The sequence below is a fragment of the Phacochoerus africanus genome, chromosome 3 (genome assembly GCF_016906955.1).
Source record: "Phacochoerus africanus isolate WHEZ1 chromosome 3, ROS_Pafr_v1, whole genome shotgun sequence".
Taxonomy (NCBI): domain Eukaryota; kingdom Metazoa; phylum Chordata; class Mammalia; order Artiodactyla; family Suidae; genus Phacochoerus; species Phacochoerus africanus.
The window spans coordinates 54367176-54390583 of NC_062546.1; the positions used below are offsets into that span (position 1 = coordinate 54367176).

Here is a 23408-nt window from a genome sequence, read left to right on the forward strand (position 1 = left end):
ACCTACTGGCCAGCAGTGAAACCTTTGAAATAAATCACTCCTGTGTGGGAAAACATGCCTTTGGGGGAAACAAGGGAACTCATCCCCCAGGCCATCAGACCTCCTGCAGAGGATGATCAAGAAAGCTGCAGGGTTGGCCCTGCTGAAGAAGTGACTTTGAAAATGAGTACTAGGAAAGGAAAGCTTGTGACAGCCAGGCAGGTGCCACCTTACTGCCGCCCACCTTGTGACAGAGCAGAGGCCCCACCTGACTTTCTGAAGGACTAACTTCTGCTCCTCCATGCCGTCTGGAGACCCTTCAATGTCCCTCTAGTGGTCTTGACATCCTGACTAATAAACCCAGGGCATCTCTGAAAAATTAAAATCCATCTCTCGAAGTTGGCAGAGCTTGTTCGGCCGGAGTGCTGAGTGTTGTGATCCGGAGGGCTTTACCAGTCAAATTCTGGGAAATGGGGCTATGGGAGTCTCAAAGGTACAAGAGGCTGAAGTTCCTGTTGTGACTCAGTGGATTAAGAACCCAACTAGTATCCATGAGGATGCGGGTTTGATCCCTGGCCTCACTCAGCAAGTCAGGGATCCAGCATTGCTGTGAGCTGCAGTGTAGATCTCAGACACGGCTCAGATCCCGAGTTGCTGTGGCTGCGGTGTAGGCCAGAGGCTGCAGCTCTGATTTAACCCCTAGCCTGGGAACTTCCATATGCTTCAGATGCAGCCCTAAAAAGCAAACAAAACAAAACCAAAAAAACACTAAAATGTACAACAGGGAGGCTGAATGGAAGTAATGTCTAACTTTGTGACTTGGCATAGATTTCTACTAGTATAGAGTCCACAATGACTAGTATATCCACTCTTTTGTTTTAATTTTTAAAAGTTTTTATGGCTATGCCTGTGGCATATGGAAGGTCCCAGACCAGGGTTTGAATCAGAGCTGCAGGCCAACCCCACAGCCACGGCAACACTGGATCTGAGCTGCATCTGTGAACTACACTGCAGTTCGAGGCAATGCTGGATCCTTAATCCACTAAACAAGGCTAGGGATCAAATCGGCATCCTCAAAGAGACAATGTCGGGTCCTTAACCTGCTGAGTCACCATGGTAATTCTCTACATCTACTCTTTTATTTAATAAAAGGTCATTAAACTCGACACCACCCAGTCTCCGGCTCCCTCCCTCCTGCCCCATTTCTTATAAACGCTCTCTTTTTCCAGAATCCCTTTTGTTTTCCACTGAAGTAAGAATTAGGGAAATTGCTACTCAGCTGTTTCTCTCTCTGGTAAACAGATCACACACCCTTTTCCCTCTTACTTATTTTTAATGCTCCTGATAGAGGAAGTTAAAAAGCTGCCCAGGGAGTTCCTGTCGTGGCGCAGTGGTTAACGAATCCGACTAGGAACCATGAGGTTGCGGGTTCCGTCCCTGCCCTTGCTCAGTGGGTTAACAATCCGGCGTTGCCTGTGAGCTGTGGTGTAGGTTGCAGACGCGGCTCGGATCCCGCGTTGCTGTGGCTCTGGCGTAGGCCGGTGGCTACAGCTCGGATTCAACCCCTAGCCTGGGAACCTCCATATGCCGCGGGAGTGGCCCAAGAAATAGCAGCAACAACAACAAAAAAGACAAAAAAAATAAAAAATAAAAAATAAAAAAAAATAAAAAGCTGCCCAGGCACTGGAGAGAAATGCACTCATCAGAATAATGTGTAACCAGCTGCAAAAAAGGGTGGGCCCCTTAACTGGCCATGCCTGTGATAAACTCATTCCTGCGCTGGCCACAGAAAAGGAGAACTGGGGAAACTAAGGTCACACATCTCTTGGGGCCAAGATCATTACTGGAAGAAGCAGGTACAAGCAGTTCTGTGTGGCCCCATCCCCTTCTTGAAAGCTTCTGGCAAGATCTCAACCTGCAAAGAAACTTCAGACTATGAAAAGAGGAAACTGCCCTCATCCTCATCATAAGAAAATATAAAGGACAGGAATTCCCGTCGTGGCACAATGGTTAATGAATCTTACTAGAGACCATGAGGTTGCAGGTTTGATCCCTGGCCTTGCTCAATGGGTTAAGGATCCGGCATTGCCATGAGCTGCCGTGTAGGTGGCAGATGTGGCTCAGATCCCTCATTGCTGTGGCTGTGGTGTAGGCCGGCGGCTATAGCTCCGATTCGACCCCTAGCCTGGGAACCTCCATACGCTGTGGAAGCGGCCCTAGAAAAGGCAAAAAAAAAAAAAAGAAAAAGAAGAAAAGAAAAGAAAAGAAGGACAAAAGCACAAGAATATTCCTCCACACTGACATATTTTCCAAGAGTGTGAACACGAGTTACCTAGGAAAAAAGCTGACACAGCAGCGCCACCTGATGGATGTTGCCCAACCTCCAGCCCTTTGCTTCCCAAGCATCACCCTTAGCCTTCAGGAGGAACCCCTACCGTGCATTTGTCCCAAGGTTCTGGTGATATCCTGGATGGAGAGTGTCAGTCGCTGCAGGGCTTGGAGCAGGCAGTCCGGGCTGGGCTTCAAGAGGGCATTCACTGCCTGAACAAGGGCCTGGGGATGAGATTTTTGTCACTCAATTCATTAGGGTCACTTAGGGTCTACAGAGGAGGAGTGATGCTGAGCACAACCTGCGAGGCTCCTGGGCACACAAGCCTTTCTGTGTCCGCCCATTTCTGGTTTTTATCGAATAAGCTTCTGCTTCCATGACCTTCCCAGCGTTCCAAAGGGAGGTTCAGACAGTTGCAAACCGGGGAAGGGAGGGGATGCAGAAACCAGGGAGGAACAGTCTAGAGACAATGGTGCAGCCTTGGGGCAGGGTCCTGGTCCCTCTTCAAGGAATGTACATAACTATATCTTTGAGGGGAGGACCACCAGAACCAATGCTGGGGCCACTAAACACCAACTCTAGGAGTTCCCACCGTGGCTCAGTGGTTAAGGAATCCGACTAGGAACCATGAGGTTGTGGGTTCAATCCCTGGCCTTGCTCAGTGGGTTAAGGATCTGGCATTGCCGTGAGCTGTGGTGTAGGTCGCAGACGCAGCTCAGATCCCACGTTGCTGTGGCTCTGGTGAAGGCCAGCGGCTGCAGCTCCAATTAGACCCCTAGCCTGAGAACCTCCATATGCCGTGGGGGCAGCCCCAGAAAAGGCAAAAAGACAAAAAAAAAAAAAAAAAAAACTCTAAAGAAGAATGAAAGCTTGCCTCTCTATACCCATCCTTTTCTGTGGCCCTACTTTTCACTCCCAAACTATAAAACTGTAACCGAGCTAGTGCCCAGTGGGGCTCCTAGGCACACAAGCCTTTCTATATCCTCCATTTCTTGTTTTTAGGGAATAAGCCTCAGCCTCCAGGACCTTCCCTGAGTTCCAAAGGGCAGTTGCTCATCAGAAAAGAGAGGGGATGCAGAGACCAGGCAGGAGCAGTCTAGAGGCAAGAGTGCAGCCTTGGGGCAGGGTCCTGGTTCCTCCTCAAGGAATACATACGCATAACAATATCTTTGAGCCTTTCTGCAGAACTAAACCCCTAGCAAAGGGAAGAACTACTTGATGAAGGCTCCTTCATTCTGGGATGAAGGAGGGCCACCAGAACCTGTTCTAGTGCCACTAAACACCAGCTTTGAGAAACAGGGCAAGCCTTGCCTCTATTCTGATCCTTATCTACAGCTCTGATCCTTATTCCACTCCCCAAAGTATAAAACCACCTCCTAAGCCCTTCCAAAGGGGGCACAGTCTTTAAGTCATTACCCTGCTGTGGTCCCCTTTGCCTGGCAAAGCAATAAAAGCTATCTTTTTCTCTCTACCCACAACCCTGTCTCTGTGTTTCAATTCAGCACTGGCAGACAGAGGCTGGATTTTGGCAAGAAAAGCACTTCCTAATCTCTTCCCAGAGAAAGCACATTCTTTAGGGCATTATTTTGCTGTGGATTTCTTTGCCTGGCAAAGCAAGAAAGCGATTTTTTTCTCCTTCCTCCAAAATACCATCTCAGTGTTTCTATTCAGCACTAGTGAAAAGAACTAGTTTTGGCTACGGGGTGAGCATCCCAGCGGGGGACGTCTAGGAAGGGCAGCTCTCTACCTGCTGGACCCCCTGGCAGGGCTCCCCTGGGAGTGCCATGAGCCCAGATTTACTGTGACTGCTTCCTAAAGGGACAATCTCTGGTCACCTTGCAGGAAGAATTCTAACTCCAGTATCTTTAGGCAAGGCAAAAAACAAAACAATCCTCTAGCTGATCACTGCAGCATGACAATTTTTTTCTTGTTGTCGTTGTTTGTTTTATATGTGACCTTTCTAGTACCTGCCTGGCCCCTGAAAGAATTCAAGTTTATAAGCCCCCAGGGCCAGATACTCTCAAAGAAGTTTCATTGTTTGTTTTTATTTGTTTGTTTGTTTTTTGCTTTTTAGCACAGCACCCCAGGCCTATGGAGGTTCCCAGGCTGGGGGTCGAATCGGAGCTGTAGCTGCTGGCCTACACCAGAGCCACAGCAATGCGGGATCTGAGCTGCGTCTGCAACCTACACCACAGCTCATGGCAATGCAGGGTCCTTAACCCACTGAGCAAGGCCAGGGATCAAACCTGCAATCTCAAGGATGCTAGTCAGGTTCGCTAACCACTGAGCCATGACGGGAACTCCAGAAGGTTCATTGTTCCCCAGAGTCTTTGCATGGCAATTCCCTCTGCCAGAAACAAGCCCTCCACTTCCTCTCTCTTTCTGTCTCTTTCTCTCTGTTTTTCTCTTAATCTCTCTCTCTCTTTCTTTCTTTCTCTCTTTGTCTGTCTCTGTGTCTCCCTCTCTGTTTCTGTCTGTCTTTCTTTTTCTCTCTGTTTCTCTCTTTATCTGTACCTCTGTCTCTCTCTCTGTCTTTGTCTGTCACTCTGTCTCTCTCTCTGTCTTTGTCTGTCACTCTCTGTCTCTCTTTTTCTTTCTCTGTGTCTCTGTCTCTCTCTCTCTTTATGTCTATGTCTGTCTGTTTCTCTCTCCCTAGCTCTCTCTCCCTCTACATTTCTCAGGTTTTAACTTTATGAGTTGCCATATCCCTTAGAAACCTCTGCCTGATGCTTCAAAACTAGATTAGGTTTCAGAGGTCTTTTCAGGAAACACTGCCCTTTTTTCTTGTCACCCTAGACATCAATCCATCTTCCTCCCCTGGCTGGTGAGCCTCTGTGGAGGCTGGAACAACGTCTCTCTTCTTCCCCCAGGCAGCACATTGCCTAGGACACTGCTCTTTGTTAAACAGGTATAGCCAAGCATGACCTTGGGAGGCCTTCCCAGAGTGGACCCCCACCTGCCTTTTTATCTATAGAAAACCTTTAGCCAAAGAACCAACTGAATCAGAGAAGTGAGAAAACACAAAGAAAAGGGAGTTTCCACTGTGGCTTGGTGGTAACAAACACAACTAGTATCCCCAAGAAGGTGGGTTTGATCCCTGCCCGCACTCAGTGGGTTAAGGATCTGGCTTGGCTGTGAGCTCTCATGTAGATCACGGATTTGGGCTCGGATCCCATGTTGCTGTGGCTGTGGCATAAGCCAGAGGCTACACCTCTGATTTGATCCCTAACCTGGAAACTTCTATATGTTGCAGGTGCAGCCCTAAGAAGACAAAAAAAAAAAAAAAGGAAAACAAAACAATAATAATAATTCAGCCCTTCAACAAAATCAAGGACTTTCTATTCTTCAAAGACTATAGATAATATTCTGAGCCACGTCCTTGGAGCTGTTTTGCAGGTGCTGAAGCCCCCACTGTGTGGAAGAAGCCAACTGTGTGCTGCCCACAAGCACATGGACCCCAGATCAGTTGGAACCAGAAGGTTGATGACACTGACACGATGACCTCACCAACAACCAATCAGGAAAGTGTCCATGAGCTGATCACGCCCTGCTCTTCAAACACTGTGAGACTTCTCACTACCCCCTCCAAGGCGGGCACTGTCCTTGATGCGCTAGCCTGCTATGTTCCCCTCTTTGCCTGGCAATTAAAGCTGTTTTTTCTGTAGTTCCTCCAACTCTGTCTGTGCTTTTCTACTTGACATCAGTGAACATAAGCAGCTGAGATTTCGGCGACATGGGCACCCGGTCGAGTCCACATTTCCCAGCTGTTGAGCAAAGGAAGACCTCTCTGATGGCTAGAACTGAGATCACTTTGCTCAAGTAACCAAATAAGCCAAAGCCTATGCTTGTCTCTGCTGACTAATTCACCACAGGGAAAGAGAAATCCAGACTGATTTCTCATTTAGAGGAAAAAAAAAAAAAGTGTCGTGCATGAGAAGGTACCTTAATCCCGGGTACCGCTGCTTTCTCCACCAAAACAGTCACCAGTATAAAACCACGGATGCTTTCTCCCCCAGGAAAGGAGACAATGGGGTCCAGGTTCCTTGGAAGGGAGAGAGATTTGAACACAGTGAGTACATGGAGTCCAGCAGTGGTCTTGACAAATCAAGTACAAGGTTGAAACAGTGGACCAAGTTCTCTCTACAGAGCGGCTGGAGGCTGACATCTGAGCATCCTTTCAGCATTCTTGGGGAAGGAAGGAGATAGATCTGCTCCCGCCCAGGTTCACCCAACTGGAGTGTGGGACGTTAAGCCCCAGCTAAGATAAGAATTATCAGACCCTTGGCGTTCTTGGTGGTTCAGTGGAAATGAATCTGACTAGTATCCATGAGGGTGTAAGTTCAATCCCTGGCCTTGCTCAGTGGGTTAAGGATAAGGCATTGCCGTGAGGTGTGATGTAGGTCACAGATGCAGCTCAGATCTGGTGTTGCTGTGGCTGTGGTGTAGGCCAGCGGCTGCACCTCCGATTTGATCCCAAGCATATGGCACATCTCCATATGCCAAGGGTGAGACCCTAAATAGACCAAAAAAAAAAAAAAAAAAAGAATTACCAGACCCTTTTCATCCTATCCATCTCACTATGGTTGTTACAATGTTCCTAAGGCCCTCCCCACCCCAGCAATTTGGCCTATTCCTTCCTGCCCCCTACTAGGAAAGGTATGTGGCCCACTCCTTACCCCACTCCTTACCAGACTCGTAACCCCACTCCTATAGGGGCAATATATGCCCTACATTGCCAGCAAGTGTATCAGAAGACCTCATCCTTCCCTAGCCAATCAGCAGGTCCACAGGTGGATGGCAAGCCTTCTCCTTGCCCTCCTCTGCCTCTGGGCTATAAAAACAGACACAACCATGTGCCGAGAGTTGGCTCTCCCTGATTATCAGGAAGTCGGTGTGCTGTGTTAACAGAGTCTCTTATTTCAATAAACTTGTCTTTTCTACACCTTGCTTTGAATCTGGAAAATTCTTTTTCCACCTGCGTGCAGAGATCCCAACATTGAGGACCCTCAAAGTCTGGCATGACCCTGGTGGTCCCAGGCCATCCCCATCATGGGACCCCTGAAGCCCAAGTGGACAGCTCAGGTTGATTATTCACTTGACTCATCTAGGGCCCATCACGCCATCCGTGTGTCAGGAGCATAGTGTCTAATTCTAATCCCAGGCTCCTTTTTCACAGACATAAAACTATGGCCCAAAGAAGCAAAATAGTCTCCTCAAGCTCATCCAGCTGCTTAGTCCCAGGACCTAGTCAAGAACAGTTTCATAACTCAGGCAAGTGCTTTTTCTGGTGGTGGTGGGGGGTGGGGGCAGTGCTTACTTGCTGCATATGGAAGTTCCCAGGCTAGGGGTTGAATAGGAGCTGCAGCTGCTGGCTTACACCACAACCACAGCAATGCCAGATCTGAGCAGCATCTGCAACTTACAGTGGAGCTCACGGCAATGCTGGATCCTTAACCCACTGAGCAAGGCCAGGGATCGAACCCACATCCTCATGGATACTAGCTGGGTTCTTAACCCATGAGTTCAAGTGTTCTTTCCAATCAGTGATTTTTTTTTTCTTTCAAATGCTGTATTATGACAATGAAAGCTGAAGCCCACTGTAGAGGGATTTTTTTTTTTTTTAATGGCTGCATCGACAGTATATGTAAGTTCCTGGGCTAGAGATCAAATCTGAGCCACAGATGTCCCCTATGCCACAGCTCTGGCCATGCCAGATCATTTTTAACCCAAGGCACTGGGCAGGGAATTGAACCCAGGCCTCTGAAGTAACCTGAGCTGCTACAGTCAGATTCTTATCCCATAGCACCACAGTGGGAACTCCTATTATGGATTCATCCCAGATGTGGATCAAGTCTACAAAACATAAAAAAAAATTTCATAAATCCCTTCAGCCTCTAACATTTTAAGTATACAAAGAAATGGAAAAAAAAAAAAAGAAAGAAAGAACGAAAAGAAAACAAAGTCAAGGTCTCCATTGTTCCAACAGCATCATACTAGTGAGGGAAATGGGGTCTTTACCCCTTGTCCTTCTATCCCCCAAGCTATAGCTCTTTCTGAGCCCCTTTATTGAGCTAAGGTTTGGTGATGAGAAAGGAAATGTCAGCTTAGAGGGTAATTTTGCTCTCTGGGGAAAGAAGAACCTAAGAATCTCTGGACCAGCCTTGCTCTACCAGGCCCAGTCTCTATAACATTGCAGAAGAATTCTTCTGTAGTTGTAGCAACTACTGCCTTGCAATTTGGCCTTTCATAGAAGTTAATGGTGAGACTAGAGATTGTTTTCAGGTCATTAGACCTCAAAGAATCACAAAGAATTAGAGAACTGGTAAATTTCAGTTTTTGTTGTTGTTTGTTTTCTGTTCTTGCATTTCATTTTACTTGTTTTATTAAGAAAATTAACACCTTGGAGTTCCCATTGTGGCTCAGTGGGTTAAGGACCCAATGCTATCTCTGTGATGATGGAGGTTCAATCCCTCGCCTTGCTAATGGATTAAGGATCCAGCATTGCTGCAAGCTGCAACACAGTTCACAGATGCAGCTCAGATCCAGTGTTGCTGTGGCCGTGGCCTAGGCCAGCAGCTACAGCTCTGATCCCACTCCTAGCCTGGGGACTTCCAGATGCCACCAGGGCAGCCAAAAAAAAGAAAAAAAAAAGAAAGACAATTAATGCCTTAATCTCTACATAGCAGAATCAACTACTGTTAACTTTGGGGCTGTCAATTTGGAGCACATTTGCTTATAGTCTTGTTTTCATGCTTTTTTTTTTTAGGGTTTATATACTACACATATGGCTTTGTATGCTTTCTTTTTTGTTTTACTGTAAGCTTTGATAGCTGGCCTGGATCCTAAAGTGAGTGAAGGATTTCTGAGAACTTACCTTATTTCCAGGGGTCTAGTCCAGTTTCAGTTATCGATGAAAGAAAAAAAAAAAAAAAAGAAAAGAGCCAATCAGTGTGCAAACCTAACATGCCTTCTGGGGTCACATGCACCCAGGCATGCACAGCTCTTTGTAAATGCACATGCAGACACAAAGACACACAAACATACACACACACACACACCCATGCACAGTTTCAATGTTGCAGGCTGTGGCTAGACTACGGACCTGAGGGGAGCTGAATAAGGTCCCCCCAAATGTGCCATTTTGGCTTATTGATCATTTTGAATGAAAGGTAGTTGAGAAACAGCAGGAGCAAGAGGGAGGCTCTGACCTCCCCTGTGACCCTGAAGGTCGGAAATAAGTCTCCCACAGGAAAGCACTCTTCCAGTATCAGGAGATAGAGAGACAGCCTTACCACCAGAGGGAGGAATTCAGAGCTGAGAAGTGTGTATAAGAAAGCCTTGTTACTTCTTTACAAATTAGCCACCCCAAGCCCAAACCCCTTTGTCTTGTCTATTCTCCACAAATGTATTGCTTCCTTTTTTTTTTTTTTTTTTTTGTCAAGGCCAGGGGTCAAACCTGAATCCTCATGGATACCAGTCAGGTTCTTAACCCACTGAGCCACAAGGGGAATTCCCAGCATGAAGGTTTTTTTTTTGGCCTTTTGTCTTTTTAGGGCCGCACCTGAGGCATATGGAGGTTCCCAGGCTAGGGGTCAAATTAGAGCTACAGATGCCAGCCTATACCACAGCTACAGCAACGCCCGATCCTTAACCCACTGAGTGAGGCCAGGGATCGAACCCACAACCTCATGGTTCCTAGTCAGATTTGTTTCCAATGCACCCCGACAGGAACTCCCAGCATGAAGTTTTAAAGTGGGAATTAGGCACTTGAAAGCATAACCCCCATTCATTTATACATACGAGTGAACCATATGTTTTTGGATAGAATGACATCTGTTTTTCTCCTGCTAAGCTGTCTTATGTCTATTTAATTATTAGACCAGCTGAGGAACCTCAATATGAAGGGAAATGTTTTCCTCCATGACAAAGAATGAGCTAGATCTCAACTTATCCATCAGCCCTAGAACATTTAGCCTGTGGCCACCCTGACATGTTATCATACTCCTTTTATGTATTTGTAGTGACTTGCTCCAGTGGATTCAGGGGGTGTTCAAAGTCATAAAGACTGTTGTGGGACTCCAAGGCCTCTCCCAAGAGATAAATTCAAAGAGCTGCTGGCTGGGATAAAAACAAAAACAAAAACAAAAAAAACCAAACCCTTACCATGGCCCCTTCTGTCCCACTGCAATTGTAACAGAGTTCTTGAGCCCTTCGTAATCAACCTGGCCTGCTCCTTTCTGACTCTACTAGGAAAAGTATGTGACCCACTCCTCACCTCACCCCTCTAGGGGCCTTATACTCCCACACCTGACCAGCAAGTGTATCCTAAGACCTCCCCTCTTTCTTTTGTGCCTGGGCTATAAAAACAAAAAGGACATTGAGCTCAGGGTCTGCTTACCCTAATCAGGAAGTCATCCCACTCTTATCTCAATAAATTTATCTTTCTTTTCACCCCACTGTGAGTCTGGAAATTCTTTTTTCAACCCGTGCACAGACCACAACAACTGTGATTTATCGAACGTGTGTTCAAGTTCACCCCTTCTTTGGAATTGTAAATCAGGTAATAAATATGAATATCTCTAACCACAAAATAGCTGAAAAGTCCTGGGCTTTTCTTATAAGGTTAAAAGTCTCAAGACTCTCCCTTACTCGGTGTTAATCTGATCAAACCCCAAGCTCCCTCTCCCTGACTTACTTTTCCGGATTCCTTGCAGCCCAGTTGGCCAGCACCAAGTCTGCATGAACCAGGATAGGGGGGAGCCCCAAGTTCCTGGAAACCTCCACAAATGGAAGGGCAAGGTTTCTTGGCAGAACCTTTCAGATGTAAATCCAGACAGTTAGTATATTCTATAAAGAATGCATCAGAGAACTTAATCATGGCTGTCTTTGGTAAAGAAATGAAATTATGAAATTATGTGAGTGATTCATGTACACACACACCTTGTTCTCATGTTCATTCTGTTAAAAACCTGGGGATGTTGTTCATGAGGATGGTTTGAAGTATAAGAGAAAATTACAGGAGTTCCCGTCCTGGCGCAGTGGTTAACGAATCTGACTAGGAACCATGAGGTTGCGGGTTCAGTCCCTGCCCTTGCTCAGTGGGTTAACGATCTGGCGTTGCCGTGAGCTGTGGTGTAGGTTGCAGATGCGGCTTGGATCCCGTGTTGCTGTGGCTCTGGCGTAGGCCGGTGGCTACAGCTCCGATGATACCCCTAGCCTGGGAACCTCCATATGGCGTGGGAGCAGCCCAAAGAAGTAGCAGAAAGACAAAAAAAAAGAGAGAGAGAGAGAGAGAAAATTACAAAACTGGGAGTTCCTGTCATGGCTCAGAAGAAGTGAATCTGACTAGTATCCATGAGGACGCAGGTTCGATCCCTGCCCTTGCTCAGTGGGTTAAGGATCCGGTGTTGCTGTGAGCTGTGGTGTAGGCTGCAGACGAGGCTCAGATCCTGAATTGCTGTGTCTCTGGCGTAGGATGGCAGCTTCAGCTCCAATCTGACCCCTAGCCTAGGAACTTCCACATGCCTTGGGTGTGGCCCTAAAAAGACAAAAAAAAATTATGAAATTGGAACCCACACACACAGAGATAGAATACAAAAAAATCTCTGAAAACTGTGCAAAAATGGACATTACAAAATATTTAAGCATAAATTGGGGCTGAGGTAACTAGTAGTGGGAAAAAAATCTTTCTATACACACATACACACATACACACACACACACACATCCAGATAGATAGATACAGATATCTATATATATTTGTGTTTGTGTGTGTAGTCATATTTTTAGGAGTGTGTGTGTGTGTGTGTGTGTGTGCACATGCACACGCACACAGGCAAATCAGGGAGAGGAATGGGAAGAATAGGACACTAATTCAAATCCAATAACAACTTCAAATAAATCATCTCAAATCAGTTTCTTCTAAACCCCTGAGTTATCTGAAGAAAACTCAGAGCCCTACCTGCTTACAAATCCAGAAAAAAACTACTCAGATCCATGGGAGTGGGGATGGGGGGCTTAAACCACATACAAGGCTAAATTCATCTAGATCCAGGATCATCCTTATGCTTCCTACCTCCCACTTCCCTTTGAGTAGAAATATCTACTCAAAGAAGTCTAGCTCCTGCCTCTGTTTTCCCTTAAGCTTGGGACAAAGCAGTTTCTTAGTTAGAAAACAATAAAGAGCCCTAAAGAGTTTTCAAATTCAAACTTAAAGCCAATCCTTGGAAGGAAGAGGGTGAGGAGAGCAGTGCAGAAGTGAGGGGACTGCTTAGTGGGAACGATAGAGGAGGAGGTACCCAGAAAGTAAGGAGTGCCCCAAGGAGGGGGGGTGGGAGAGGAGGGGGGATACCCTGGTGGCCTGGAAGGATGCAGGCACATCTGGAGTCTTCCTCTCCTGTCGCCTGCCCTATCCCTACCTCTGATTGAGGATTATGATTCTGAGAGCAGAAGGGGAGGGAAACTCAATGGGATGTTCTACCGCATGCCTGGATTTCAAACTTTCCAAAACAGACATGGTGGGCATGGTGGGCTTCAAGTCCCCTTCAAGGAGAGACAACTCGAAGCCTCTGGCCAAGACAAGAATGACCAGACCCTTATCATCCCACCTGTCTCATCTTAATGCCCCCTCCCCCACCTTGAACAACCTGCCCCGCTACTTCCTGCCCCTACTAGGAAAGGTATGTGGCCCACTCTGCACCCCACCCCTATGGGGGCCTTATATGCCCCCAACCAACCAGCAAAAGTATCCTAAGATTACTTTTCCCCCAACCAATCAGCAGGTCAGCAGGTGTATCGTAAGGCCTCTCTTCTCCCTGGGCTATGAAAACAGACATGATCACATGGCCAGGGTCAGCTCTCCCTGGTCATCAGGAAGCCATCCTGCTGCACTTGCAGCCTCTCTCGTCTCAATCAATGAACTCTACTTTCTTTCCATCTCACCATGCTCAATAAACTCTTCTTTCTTTTCACCCTGAAAGGAGTCCTGAGACTCTTCTCCCCATGTGCACAGACCATGACAAAACACATGATTCTTTTTTTCTTTTTTTTTGGAGGGGGGAGTGGGCAAGTCCACGGCGTGCAGAAATTCCCGGGCCAGGGATCAAACCTGCACCACAGCAGTGACAACACTGGGTTCTTAACTTACTGTGCTACAAGGGAACTCCAACACATGATTTTTTTTTATAGTTAGACATCCTGATATTCGAAAAGTCTGAAAAGGGGCAGCAGGGGATGTAGGGGGAAGCCTGGGCATGGCAGGGGGAACAGGCAGCTCCAGGCTCAGGAGGCAGTGGACTCCATGGCAAAGAGCCATTTGCAGCAACATGGATGGACCTTGAGATGATTGTACTAAGTGAAGTCAGTCAGACAAAGATAAATATCATATGGGATGACTAATATGTGGAATATAATATAATAAAAATGACACAAATGAACTTATTTACAAGACAGAATCACAGATTTTTTTTTCTTTTTAGGGCTGCACCCACGGCACATGGAGGTCCTCAGGCTAGGGGTCTAATCAGAGCTATAGCTGCTGGCCTACACCACAGCCACAGCAACACCAGATCAAAGCCACATCTGCGACCTACACCAGAGCTCACAGCCACACCAGATCCTTAATCCACTGAGCAAGGCCAGGGATCGAACCCGCAACTTCATGGCTCCCAGTCAGATTAGTTTCCACTGTGCCATGATGGGAACTCCCTAGACTCACAGGTTTTAAAACCAGACTTGTGGTTACCAAAGAGGAAAACACTGGGGGAAGGGATAAATTAAGAGGTTGGGATTAGCATATACACACTGCTATATACAAAATAGGTAAGTAACAAGGTCCCACTGTATAGCATGGGGAAATTCTACTCAATATTCTGTAATAACCTATACGGGAAAAGAATCTGAAAAGAAATTGATATGTGTACACATTTAACTGATTCGCTTTGCAGTACACCTGAAAATAACACAATATTGTAAATAAGTGTTACAATTTATTGTAAATTAAATTAAATTAAAAAAAATTAAAATTAAATTTAAAAAATTAAAATTAAAATTAAATTTAAAAATTAAAAATTAAATAATTAAATAATTTTAAAAATTAAAATTAAAAAAAAAAAGACTTGTGACGGTCTGGAGAGAAAGAACATCAAGAAGTTGCCAGGGCCTCCTGGCTGTTGTGAGGACACCCAGGGGTCCATGCAGTCACTGGAACTCAAAGATCTCATGTCCCAAGGTTCAGAGCAAAACTGTAAATGTTATGCAAAGATTCAAAAGGGATTTACATGAATTATTAAGAGACAGACCCATACTGGTAGATAGTAAACAACATGAAAAACAAAAATAAGACTGGTGTTATAACATGCAACGTGTACCTCTGACGTGATAGCAAAAGATCTGTGTTGTGGCCTTGAAATTTCCACAAACTTGCTATCTGACCTTGGGCGAGCAATTTAACTTCTGTTACACGCCTCCCCCCGCCCCCCCCCCCCCCGTTGTCTGCAAAATGGGCAGAGCGTGGCCATACTTACCTTCAGGGATGGTGAACACTGACTGTGATTATAGATGTGTAGAAGAGCACAAAATGCTGTTAAAAGGAAGCTATTATATTTTTTATGACATCTCAGGACTTGCCTTCAAATTGGAGACTTCAATATTCTTGGAGGAGAGTGGGTACCAAATAAAAATTGAAAAAAAAAAAGATCAAAAACTTGATGAAAGGGCTACAGGTTCTAAAGAAAAGTAACCCTTGGCCAGAAGGTAGAAACATCTTTCATGTCAATGAACCCTTTGCCCTTCCTTCAATTCATATCCCCCAGGAGGGAGGAAACCCAGAAGGGACCCATTTTCAGGAAAAATAGTAGAGCAAGCACACCCCGGGTGCAGCAGACCTGCTGGATGACAAAACAGGCGTCCCTCTGCCCCTACCTCTTTGGGCTGCGTCTCTCCTTCCTGCCAGACATACCCCATGGTGATAAAGCTCAGGATCAGGTGGGCCAGGTGCTGCTCCTTGTAACCTGTGAGGAACTGGCAGTTCAAGAGGGGCATCTGTTCAAGAGAATTGCCAGATATTACCAGTTGCAGGAGTGGGATAGACATAGGGCTGCTGTGGCTTGAAGGGGTCTTTGGGTGTAAAAGATGGGCTATGTTTCTTTGAAGGGCCTGAGTCTCTGCACACACCCATTCCTCCTCTGATCTTAAGATGCTGCCGTATAGAAGGCATTTCAGATGATTTTGCTCACGAAGTGCCCCGAATTGTCCCCCTGATTGTGCTGGACTCTGGTCACCATCACTGAAATGACAGCTTTGTTAGAGCGTTGTAGAATAACTAAGTCCCAAGATTGCTATCATTTACTGAAGGGCCGTCTCCCAGGGCAATCTTTACAATCCTGCCTTAGGAAAGCACCTCTGCTAACTGGTCCATTTACCCCGAATAATAGCCCTGTAGCTGTGGGGATTACTCTCTTTGTTTTCTTCATAGGTAAAGAGACCCAGTGGAGTCTAGGAATGTGATCTGATACCTAGCTGAGCTGGAGTGAGGGTGGGGTCAGTTCAGTCCCGTCCAAACACGTCCAGTCCAAACACGTCCAGTCCAAACACTTCCCATGACCTTGGCTGGGTCTTTTCACCTCTCCACGTCTGCTTCCTCCTTGTTCAAGATGACTCTTCGGGAGGTTTAAAGGTGATGTTATGGAAGGCAAAACCTTGTACGCAAGTGAGTTACTACCCACAGCGCTACCCAAGCAAAAATGACTGTTTCTCAGTTTTGCCGGAGTGGGCCTGGCGGGTCTTGGTTGCCATCAACAGCCTCTGAGATCCAGCTTCCTTGCACATCCTCCTAGAGTTTCCTCCGTCCCCAATCCCTTCCCCAGCGCTAGACACAGTCTGATGTGGATCTTCCCAGGTGACGCTGTCCCGGGTCCGAAGCGCCAGAAGGGGCAGCGGTGGACGTCGCGGGTTATCTCTTTAAGCTCCTAGATGAAGGATGGGCTGGGACCGGGCCAGGCAGCTGGAGCCTCAGCCTTCGCGATGGACTCCTTCCTCCGCTGTCCCCTAGGGGGCAGCATCTCCGTGTCTGTCCGCACTTTGCCAGACTTTGGCCCTAAAAATGGACTCGAGATAGAATCTAGAAAGGGGTGGGTGTGTGTGTGTGTGTGTGTGTGTGTGTGTGTGCGCGCGTGCGCGGCATAACGCTAAAAGTTTCCAACGCAGGGCGGTAATCTGTCTTCCCCCAAACCCACAGGCCAAAACTGAGAGTCTGAAAAAGATCTTTACATAGGGGCACAGAGCCAAGAGGGACTGAGCCAGGGGGTTACTTCAGTTCTGCAGACTGCAGCCCTGCTCTCTGAAGGCAGCCCTGCCCAGTATAAATGAGAGCCATGTGTGTAATTTTGCATTTTCTGTCAGCCAGATTTTGAGTAGAAAAAACAACAAAAACCCCAAGAAACAGATAGACTTAGTTTTAATAACATTTGATCTAGGATAATATAAGCAAAATATTATCAACATATAATAAGTATTAAAAATATCAAGATAGGGAGTTCCCAGAGTGGCTTAGCAGAAAGGAATCTGACTAGCATCCATGAAGATGCAGGTTCAATCCCTGGCCTTTCTCAGTGGGTTAAGGATCCAGAGCCTCTGTGAGCTGTGGTGTAGGTTGCAGAGGCAGTTTGGATCCCTCATTGCTGTGATTGTGGCTGTGGCCCACAGCTGTAGCTCCATTTCGACCCCTAGCCTGGGAACCTCCATATGCTGTGGATGTGGCCCTAAAAAGACCAAAAACAAAAAACAAAGCAAAAAAACTTTGAAAAAAACCATATTAAGATAGTTTACACTCTCTTTTTATAGTGAGTCTTCAAACTTCAGTGAATATCTTACATATCAATTTTTCATGGCCGCATTTCAGGTGCTTGGTAGCCAGGAGTGGCTACTGACTTCTTACAGTGTGGCAGTCTCAAAGTGAGAGAATAAGGTGTCCTGACTGAGAAGGTTTCTCTTGGCTAGAGGTTCTGTTTTGTTTTTTGGAAACTTCCTGTGTATTTCAGAACCTATAGACTCTCCCACCCCAGGCAAACATACAAATAATATTTTAATTGATTAAAACAGAGACCTCTGTAATGGGATTTTTTTCTACCAAAAAAAAAAAAAAAGAATGACATGATTAGGAAAAGAGTGAGATAAGAACTTTAAATACTTTTGTCATTTTCAGGTTATCAACTTAATTACATAATTGTTTTTCCCTGTAAGGTGGAAAGCAAAGGCTTTTGCAAAAGCAAGAGCAGTTTAGCTTCATTGCATCAAAACACAAAACAGTTTTCTTTTGTGCCTAGCAAGAGCTGGCTGGCATATTTCCTCATTTTCTGAATATTGGTTACAACGTCTCTTTGTATAAATATGAAGGAGGCTGAGTTGAGAATACTGAGCACATGGAGTAAGATTTTCACAATTGGTCTCAAAAACCCTGTTTTAGGAGTTCTCGTGGGTTAAGGATCCAGTACTGTCACTGCAGGGGCTTGGCCACATGCCACAGGCAAGGCCAAAAACAAAACAAAACCAAATGAAAATCAAATTACAACAGAACAAAAAACCCACCCATATTTAGGCAGCATTTGTTTAACTGAAACAAACTATTTTTCTGTAATCAGGTTTTCCCTTATTTATTTGGGCTTATATTGAGTTTTTTTATTTGTTTATTTCTTTGCTTCCCCAAAGTTCCTTTTACACAGCAACTTATTTTTAGGAGGTAAATAAACTGGAGACCTTTAATCAGATTTTTTAAAGCACTGGTTGTTTCATCTTCAGGTTTTTACTGGAAGCCACAAGTCCTGAAACTCCCTCCTCTTTTTTTTTTTGTCTTTTTATGGCTGTACCCATGGTATATGGAAGTTCCCAGACTAGGAGTCAAGTCAGAACTGCAGCTGCCGGCCTACGCCACAGCCACAGCCACAGCAACTCAGGATCCGAACCACGTCTTCGACCTACACCACAGCTCACAGCAGTGCCGTATCCTTAACCTCACTGAGCGAGGTCAGGGATCGAACCTGCAACCTCATGGATAGTAGTCCCGTTCGTAACCCACTGAGACACAACTGGAACTCCAACTCCTCCTTTTTGTTCAGTAACTTGGGGTTATCCATTCATCTCAGGAAGAGAGGTTAGAGTTGTCAGGTTTAGTAACAAACATAATTTTCCTCCTCATATTTCTAGAATATTTCTGAGTTCTCTCTCTTGGGTAGCTTCCTGTGAGTAAATCAGTTGCCTGTCAAGCTTTGACCCAGGGGGTGGAGAAGGGGGAATCTTTCTCTTCCTCTAAGACAGGGGAGTGTAAGTCGACAAACACATTTTTTACCAAGATATAGGGAAATACACTGAGGCTTTCTAAGAACATGGTGGTTGGCCTGGGAGTACTGTGAGATGAAAAGTGTAAATTCAGGAGTTCCCCTCGTGGCTCAGTGGGTTAAGAACCTGACATAGAATCCTTGAGGATTCAGGTTCGATCCATGTCTCTGCTCAGTGGGTTAAGGATCTGTCGTTGCCATAAGTAGCTAGGATCCCAAGTTGCTGTGGCTGTGGCATAGGCCTCAGCTACAGCTCGCATTCCACCCCTAGCCTGGGAGCTTCCACATGCTATAGGTGTGGCAGTAAAAGGAAAAAAAATAAATAAAATATAGGAGTTCCCGTCATGGCGCAGTGGAAACAAATCCGACTAGGAAATATGAGGTTGCGGATTTGATCCCTGGCCTCACTCAGTGGGTTAAGGATCCAGCATTGCCATGAGCCGTGGTGTAGTTCACAGACTCAGCTCTGATCTGCTGTTGCTATGGCTGTGGTGTAGGCCAGCAGCTATAGCTCCAGTTGGATCCCTAGCCTGGGAACATCCATATGCTGTGGGTGTGGCCCTGAAAAGACAAAAAAAAAAAAAAAAAGAAGTGTGAATTCACTGATTATGTTGTTTGTGCCAAGTGAAGAACTCAGAAGGATGCATGTCTTAGTTTGAAGCTCCATGTGTGGTGGGAAGCCATAATATTTGCTTCTCATGATGGTTTTCTGGTTACTTCTGTCTCAGTCTACAGCAGTGAAGTCTAAAAGGTGTTTTTTTTGTTTGTTTGTTTTTTTCCAAGTTAGTCGTCGATGAGTAATTTGAAGATTAGAGGCTGGCCATGAATGTTGTGTTAGTTTCCTAAGGCTGCCTCAACCAAGGAACACAACAGAACTATCTTCTCTTGAAATCTTGTACAAGCCCCCACATCTTTATGTTTTGAAGTAGATGGCTTTTCCTTTAGCCTCCCAGGCCACCCCTTAGTCTCAAAAGGCTGATTCCAGAGTTAATGATTAGGGAGTATTATTACAGCCAAAAACTAGTTAACACAGTCTCCATGATGTTATGTCCTGCCTGGGCCCGTGAATTTACACTAACGGGCTTTTCACAAATGAATTCTTCCTTGCTTGATTGCTATCCTTTAACCAGTGATTCCTTTCTAGTTAGAGTAAGATTGTGTGCCTAGTGTTTTCTTTTGCTTTGAAACACTCCCAAACACCCCCTTCCTCTTGTGAGCAACCTTCACTGCAGAGACAAAGTCAAAGGTGATAACCCCAAAGACCACCACCAACAGTCACCGAACCACCTGACTCCAGCCTTGATGACTTTGAAATGATCTCTGGAAGGAGAAGAATGCAGGCACCCTAATCCTCATCAACAGCCCTGATTTTTCCAGATAAACCTATAAACTCCTTGCAATCTCCTCTCAAGGGAGGACACAGCTTGGAGGCGTTAGCCTGCTGTGGCCTCCTTTGCCTGGCAAAGCAATAAAGCTGTTCTTTCTGCTTCACCTAAGATCCTGCCTCTGAGACTTAAGTGGAGCTGGTGTACAGAGCCTGGTTTCAGATGCACTCACAGTTCTGGAGGCTGGAAGTCTGGCATTAAGGTATCTATGAGGTTTGTTCCTTCTGGCGACTCTAAGGGGGAATCTGGTCTATGTTTTTCTCCTGGTCTCTGGTGATTGCCAGCAACTCTTGGGAAAATTTAAGGGCTTATAGATGCATCCGTTCAATCTCAGCCTCTGTATTCACCTGATGTTCTCACCCGTGTATCTGTGTCTCCAAGTCTGAATTTCCTTCTTGCACTAAGCACACCAGTCTTACTGCACTGAGAGTGCACCGGAATGCAATATCACTTTAGGTACCTCGATTATCTATTTCCGAATAAGGTCACCTTCAGGCTTCCAAGTAGACCTGATTTCTGAAGAGACACTCCTTAACCCACTGGCAGTGGCAGGGGGTTAATTCCATTGCTGTGCTGGGCTGTTTCCCCCATGCCCATGTTTACAGCAGCCAGAGGTTAGCTGGACACACCTGGCCTTTTCTTGCTGACACTGACCAGAGGAGAAGCATCAATACAATACACCCTTCACCTACAGAGCTTTTATCCCATGAAGCCAGGGGAAAGCCTGGTACAGAGGACTGTCTGGTTCACAAATTGAACTTGAATCTGCTTACTACAAACTCTCCCTTGTTTCCACACCCTGTTCCTCTCAGATGGGAGAGGGAAGGAGCTTCTGGGGGTACGGGGGAGGGGGGAGGCTTCTTTTACTTTTTTGGCCACACTCAAGGCATGAGGAATTTCCTGGGCCAGGGATCGAACTCCAGCCACAGCAGCTGCAGTGACAATGCAGAATCCTTAACCTGCTGCACCACTAGGGAACTCCCAGGGGTCTTATTTCTCCTTTGGTTGGATGCTTGGCATTAGTACTGTAGACTTTATTTCTGGATCTGATAAAATTTTCTTAATACGGTATAAAAATCCTTAATGTTTTTATTTCATCACTGGCTACTTATCTTGTTTTTCCCTTACTCTCAGATATTTTCTTTTGGGATGTCTTGAATCCTGTTAATGAGACTTTTTGCAGCATAAAAATAAATTCTTAGGTTTAGTTTACCATCTGCATAGACACTAAAGACACTAAAGTCTTGAATCTCTTCCAGAGTTTTAAATCTTGTGCCTGCACTTAGCAGACATTCACTAGGCTTGTTTGTTTGTTGTGTTTTTGTTTTTGTTTTTGCCTTGCCTGTGACTTGTGGAATTTCCCAGGCCAGGGATGGAACCCATGACACAGCAGTGACCCAAGCTGCCACAGTGACGACACAAGATATTTAATCCACTTTACCACAAAGGAATTCCCCACTTAGGTGTTTTTGGGGTTTTTTTTTGGCCTTTTAGGGCCGCACATGTGGCATATGGAAGTTCCCAGGCTAGGGGTCCAATTGGAGTCACAACAGCTGGCCTGTGCCACAGCCACAGCAACGTGGGATCTGAGCTGTATCTGCAACCTACACCATAGCTCATGGCATCTTGAGATCCTTAACTTACTGAGCAGGGCCAGGGATCCAACCCACATCTTCAGAGATAGTAGTCAGGTTCGTTACCACCGAGCCACGATGGGAACTCCCCACACCAAATATGTTTAAATGAATTTATAATTATAGATATGAAATATGTATAAGCCAGTGAAGGAGCATCGTGGAGGATGGAAAACCTCTTATATCTCTAAAATCACATGGCACTCCAGATGGGTGAGAGTAATGAAGAGACCAGAGGGAAGTATACATATATAAGGAACGCTATTGCGGGGAGGAAATATGAAAGGGTATTTCAAAAGCCATGTAGCTTTCACAATTTTAGGGGCCGGAATGTCTCACATTTTATAAACATGGAAGCAGAATAAATAAAATGTTAAGTAACTTTCTCAAGGTTTATCGCTGCTAAGGGACAAAACCAAGGGTCTGACTCAGTCTTCCTGAGTCAAAATCCATATTCTTTTTGTTTTAATTACTCAATGACTTTATTACATTTGTAGTTGTACAATGATCATCACAATCCAATCAAAATCCATATTCTTCCTGTTACACCTTTTCTCTTCTTTTCTTTTTTCTTTTCTTTTTTTTTTTCTTTCTTTTTAGGGCCACACCCGAGGCATATGGAGGTTCCCAGGCTAGGGGTCGAATCGGAGCTGTAGCTGCCGGCCTACACCACAACCACAGCAACGCCAGATCTGAGCCACATCTGTGACCTACACCACAGCTCATGGCAATGCCGGATCCTTAATGCACTGAGCAAGGCCACAAATCGAACCTGAAGTCTCATGGATATTAGTCAGCCTCGTTTCTGCTGTGCCACAATGGGAACTCCTGTTACACCTTCTTATTATTCCCGTGGAGTCCCAGGACCAAGAAATGTCAGCATTCCTTATATACAGTGACGTTGCTCAACTTTCCCCATTTGTGGTTTATAGACTTATCCATTATTTCCAAAGAACCTACCAATCTGACTTTATAACTCAGAATGCTTCTTGGTTCCACTCTTTCACAAGACACTGATGGCAAATCAATGTCACCTTAATCAGAGGGCAGAGAGTCCCCACCACATGACTTGGCCTGAGGACGCTGAGAAGTCCCCGCTCTTCTTCCCCAGCTTGATCTTATCGGATCTTATCCATCAGTTGTTGACAATTCCCAGCCAGACTGTGTTCCTTTTCTAAATGCATACTTGTTTAGGGCTCCCTGTGTTCCAGGGATTGCTCTGGGCAGTCTCTGGAAATTGTAAGGATTTGTCATTACCAAGAACATACGATTCTGCTTATTACAAACAGTGAGATAGTTTGGGTGATAAATTCAACATCAGTGCCCAGGCTGTGGACCGACTTCTCCTGTGTTGTGAAAGGAAAGTGGTGGGATGATGAAAAGAGGGTTGCGAGATGGGGTTAAAGAGAAGAAGACAGAAAGTGTTACCTCGTTCACTTGAGCTCGAAGCTGGTGAGTGTCAATCAAGTGAGGGAGTTTGCTGGCAATTTCCATCCAGGGCCTGTAATGATCGGGGAGTTCTTTCTGCATCAAAGGAATACAACATGTCTCAGTATTTAACTGCTTTCAGATTTCGGTCTTCAAGCAGCATTCAGGTCAACGCGTTATGAGAACTCGTTCTACACTGGACCCTCTGGACACACTGCAGAAGCACAGGTGACCAAAACCCCATCCCTGTGCTTAAGGAGCATCTGGTCCAGCAAGGGATAAATGAAATGCCCTTGGAGAGTTCCCTGGTAGAGCAGCAGGT

At 45.7% G+C, this 23408-nt stretch overlaps 1 protein-coding gene across 1 annotated transcript in view; it reads right to left on the reverse strand.

Moving 5' to 3' along the window:
* IDO2 (indoleamine 2,3-dioxygenase 2) overlaps positions 1 to 23408 on the reverse strand; it is a 64569-nt gene that overhangs the window by 24268 nt on the left and 16893 nt on the right. Inside the window, exons 2-7 of the mRNA XM_047770380.1 lie at positions 23087 to 23182; positions 15230 to 15349; positions 11004 to 11122; positions 9183 to 9197; positions 6251 to 6350; positions 2415 to 2532 (exon numbers count right to left, since the gene is read on the reverse strand). Coding sequence (XP_047626336.1) covers positions 2415 to 2532; positions 6251 to 6350; positions 9183 to 9197; positions 11004 to 11122; positions 15230 to 15349; positions 23087 to 23182 — 568 coding nt within the window. The remainder of the gene's footprint in view (positions 1 to 2414; positions 2533 to 6250; positions 6351 to 9182; positions 9198 to 11003; positions 11123 to 15229; positions 15350 to 23086; positions 23183 to 23408) is intronic.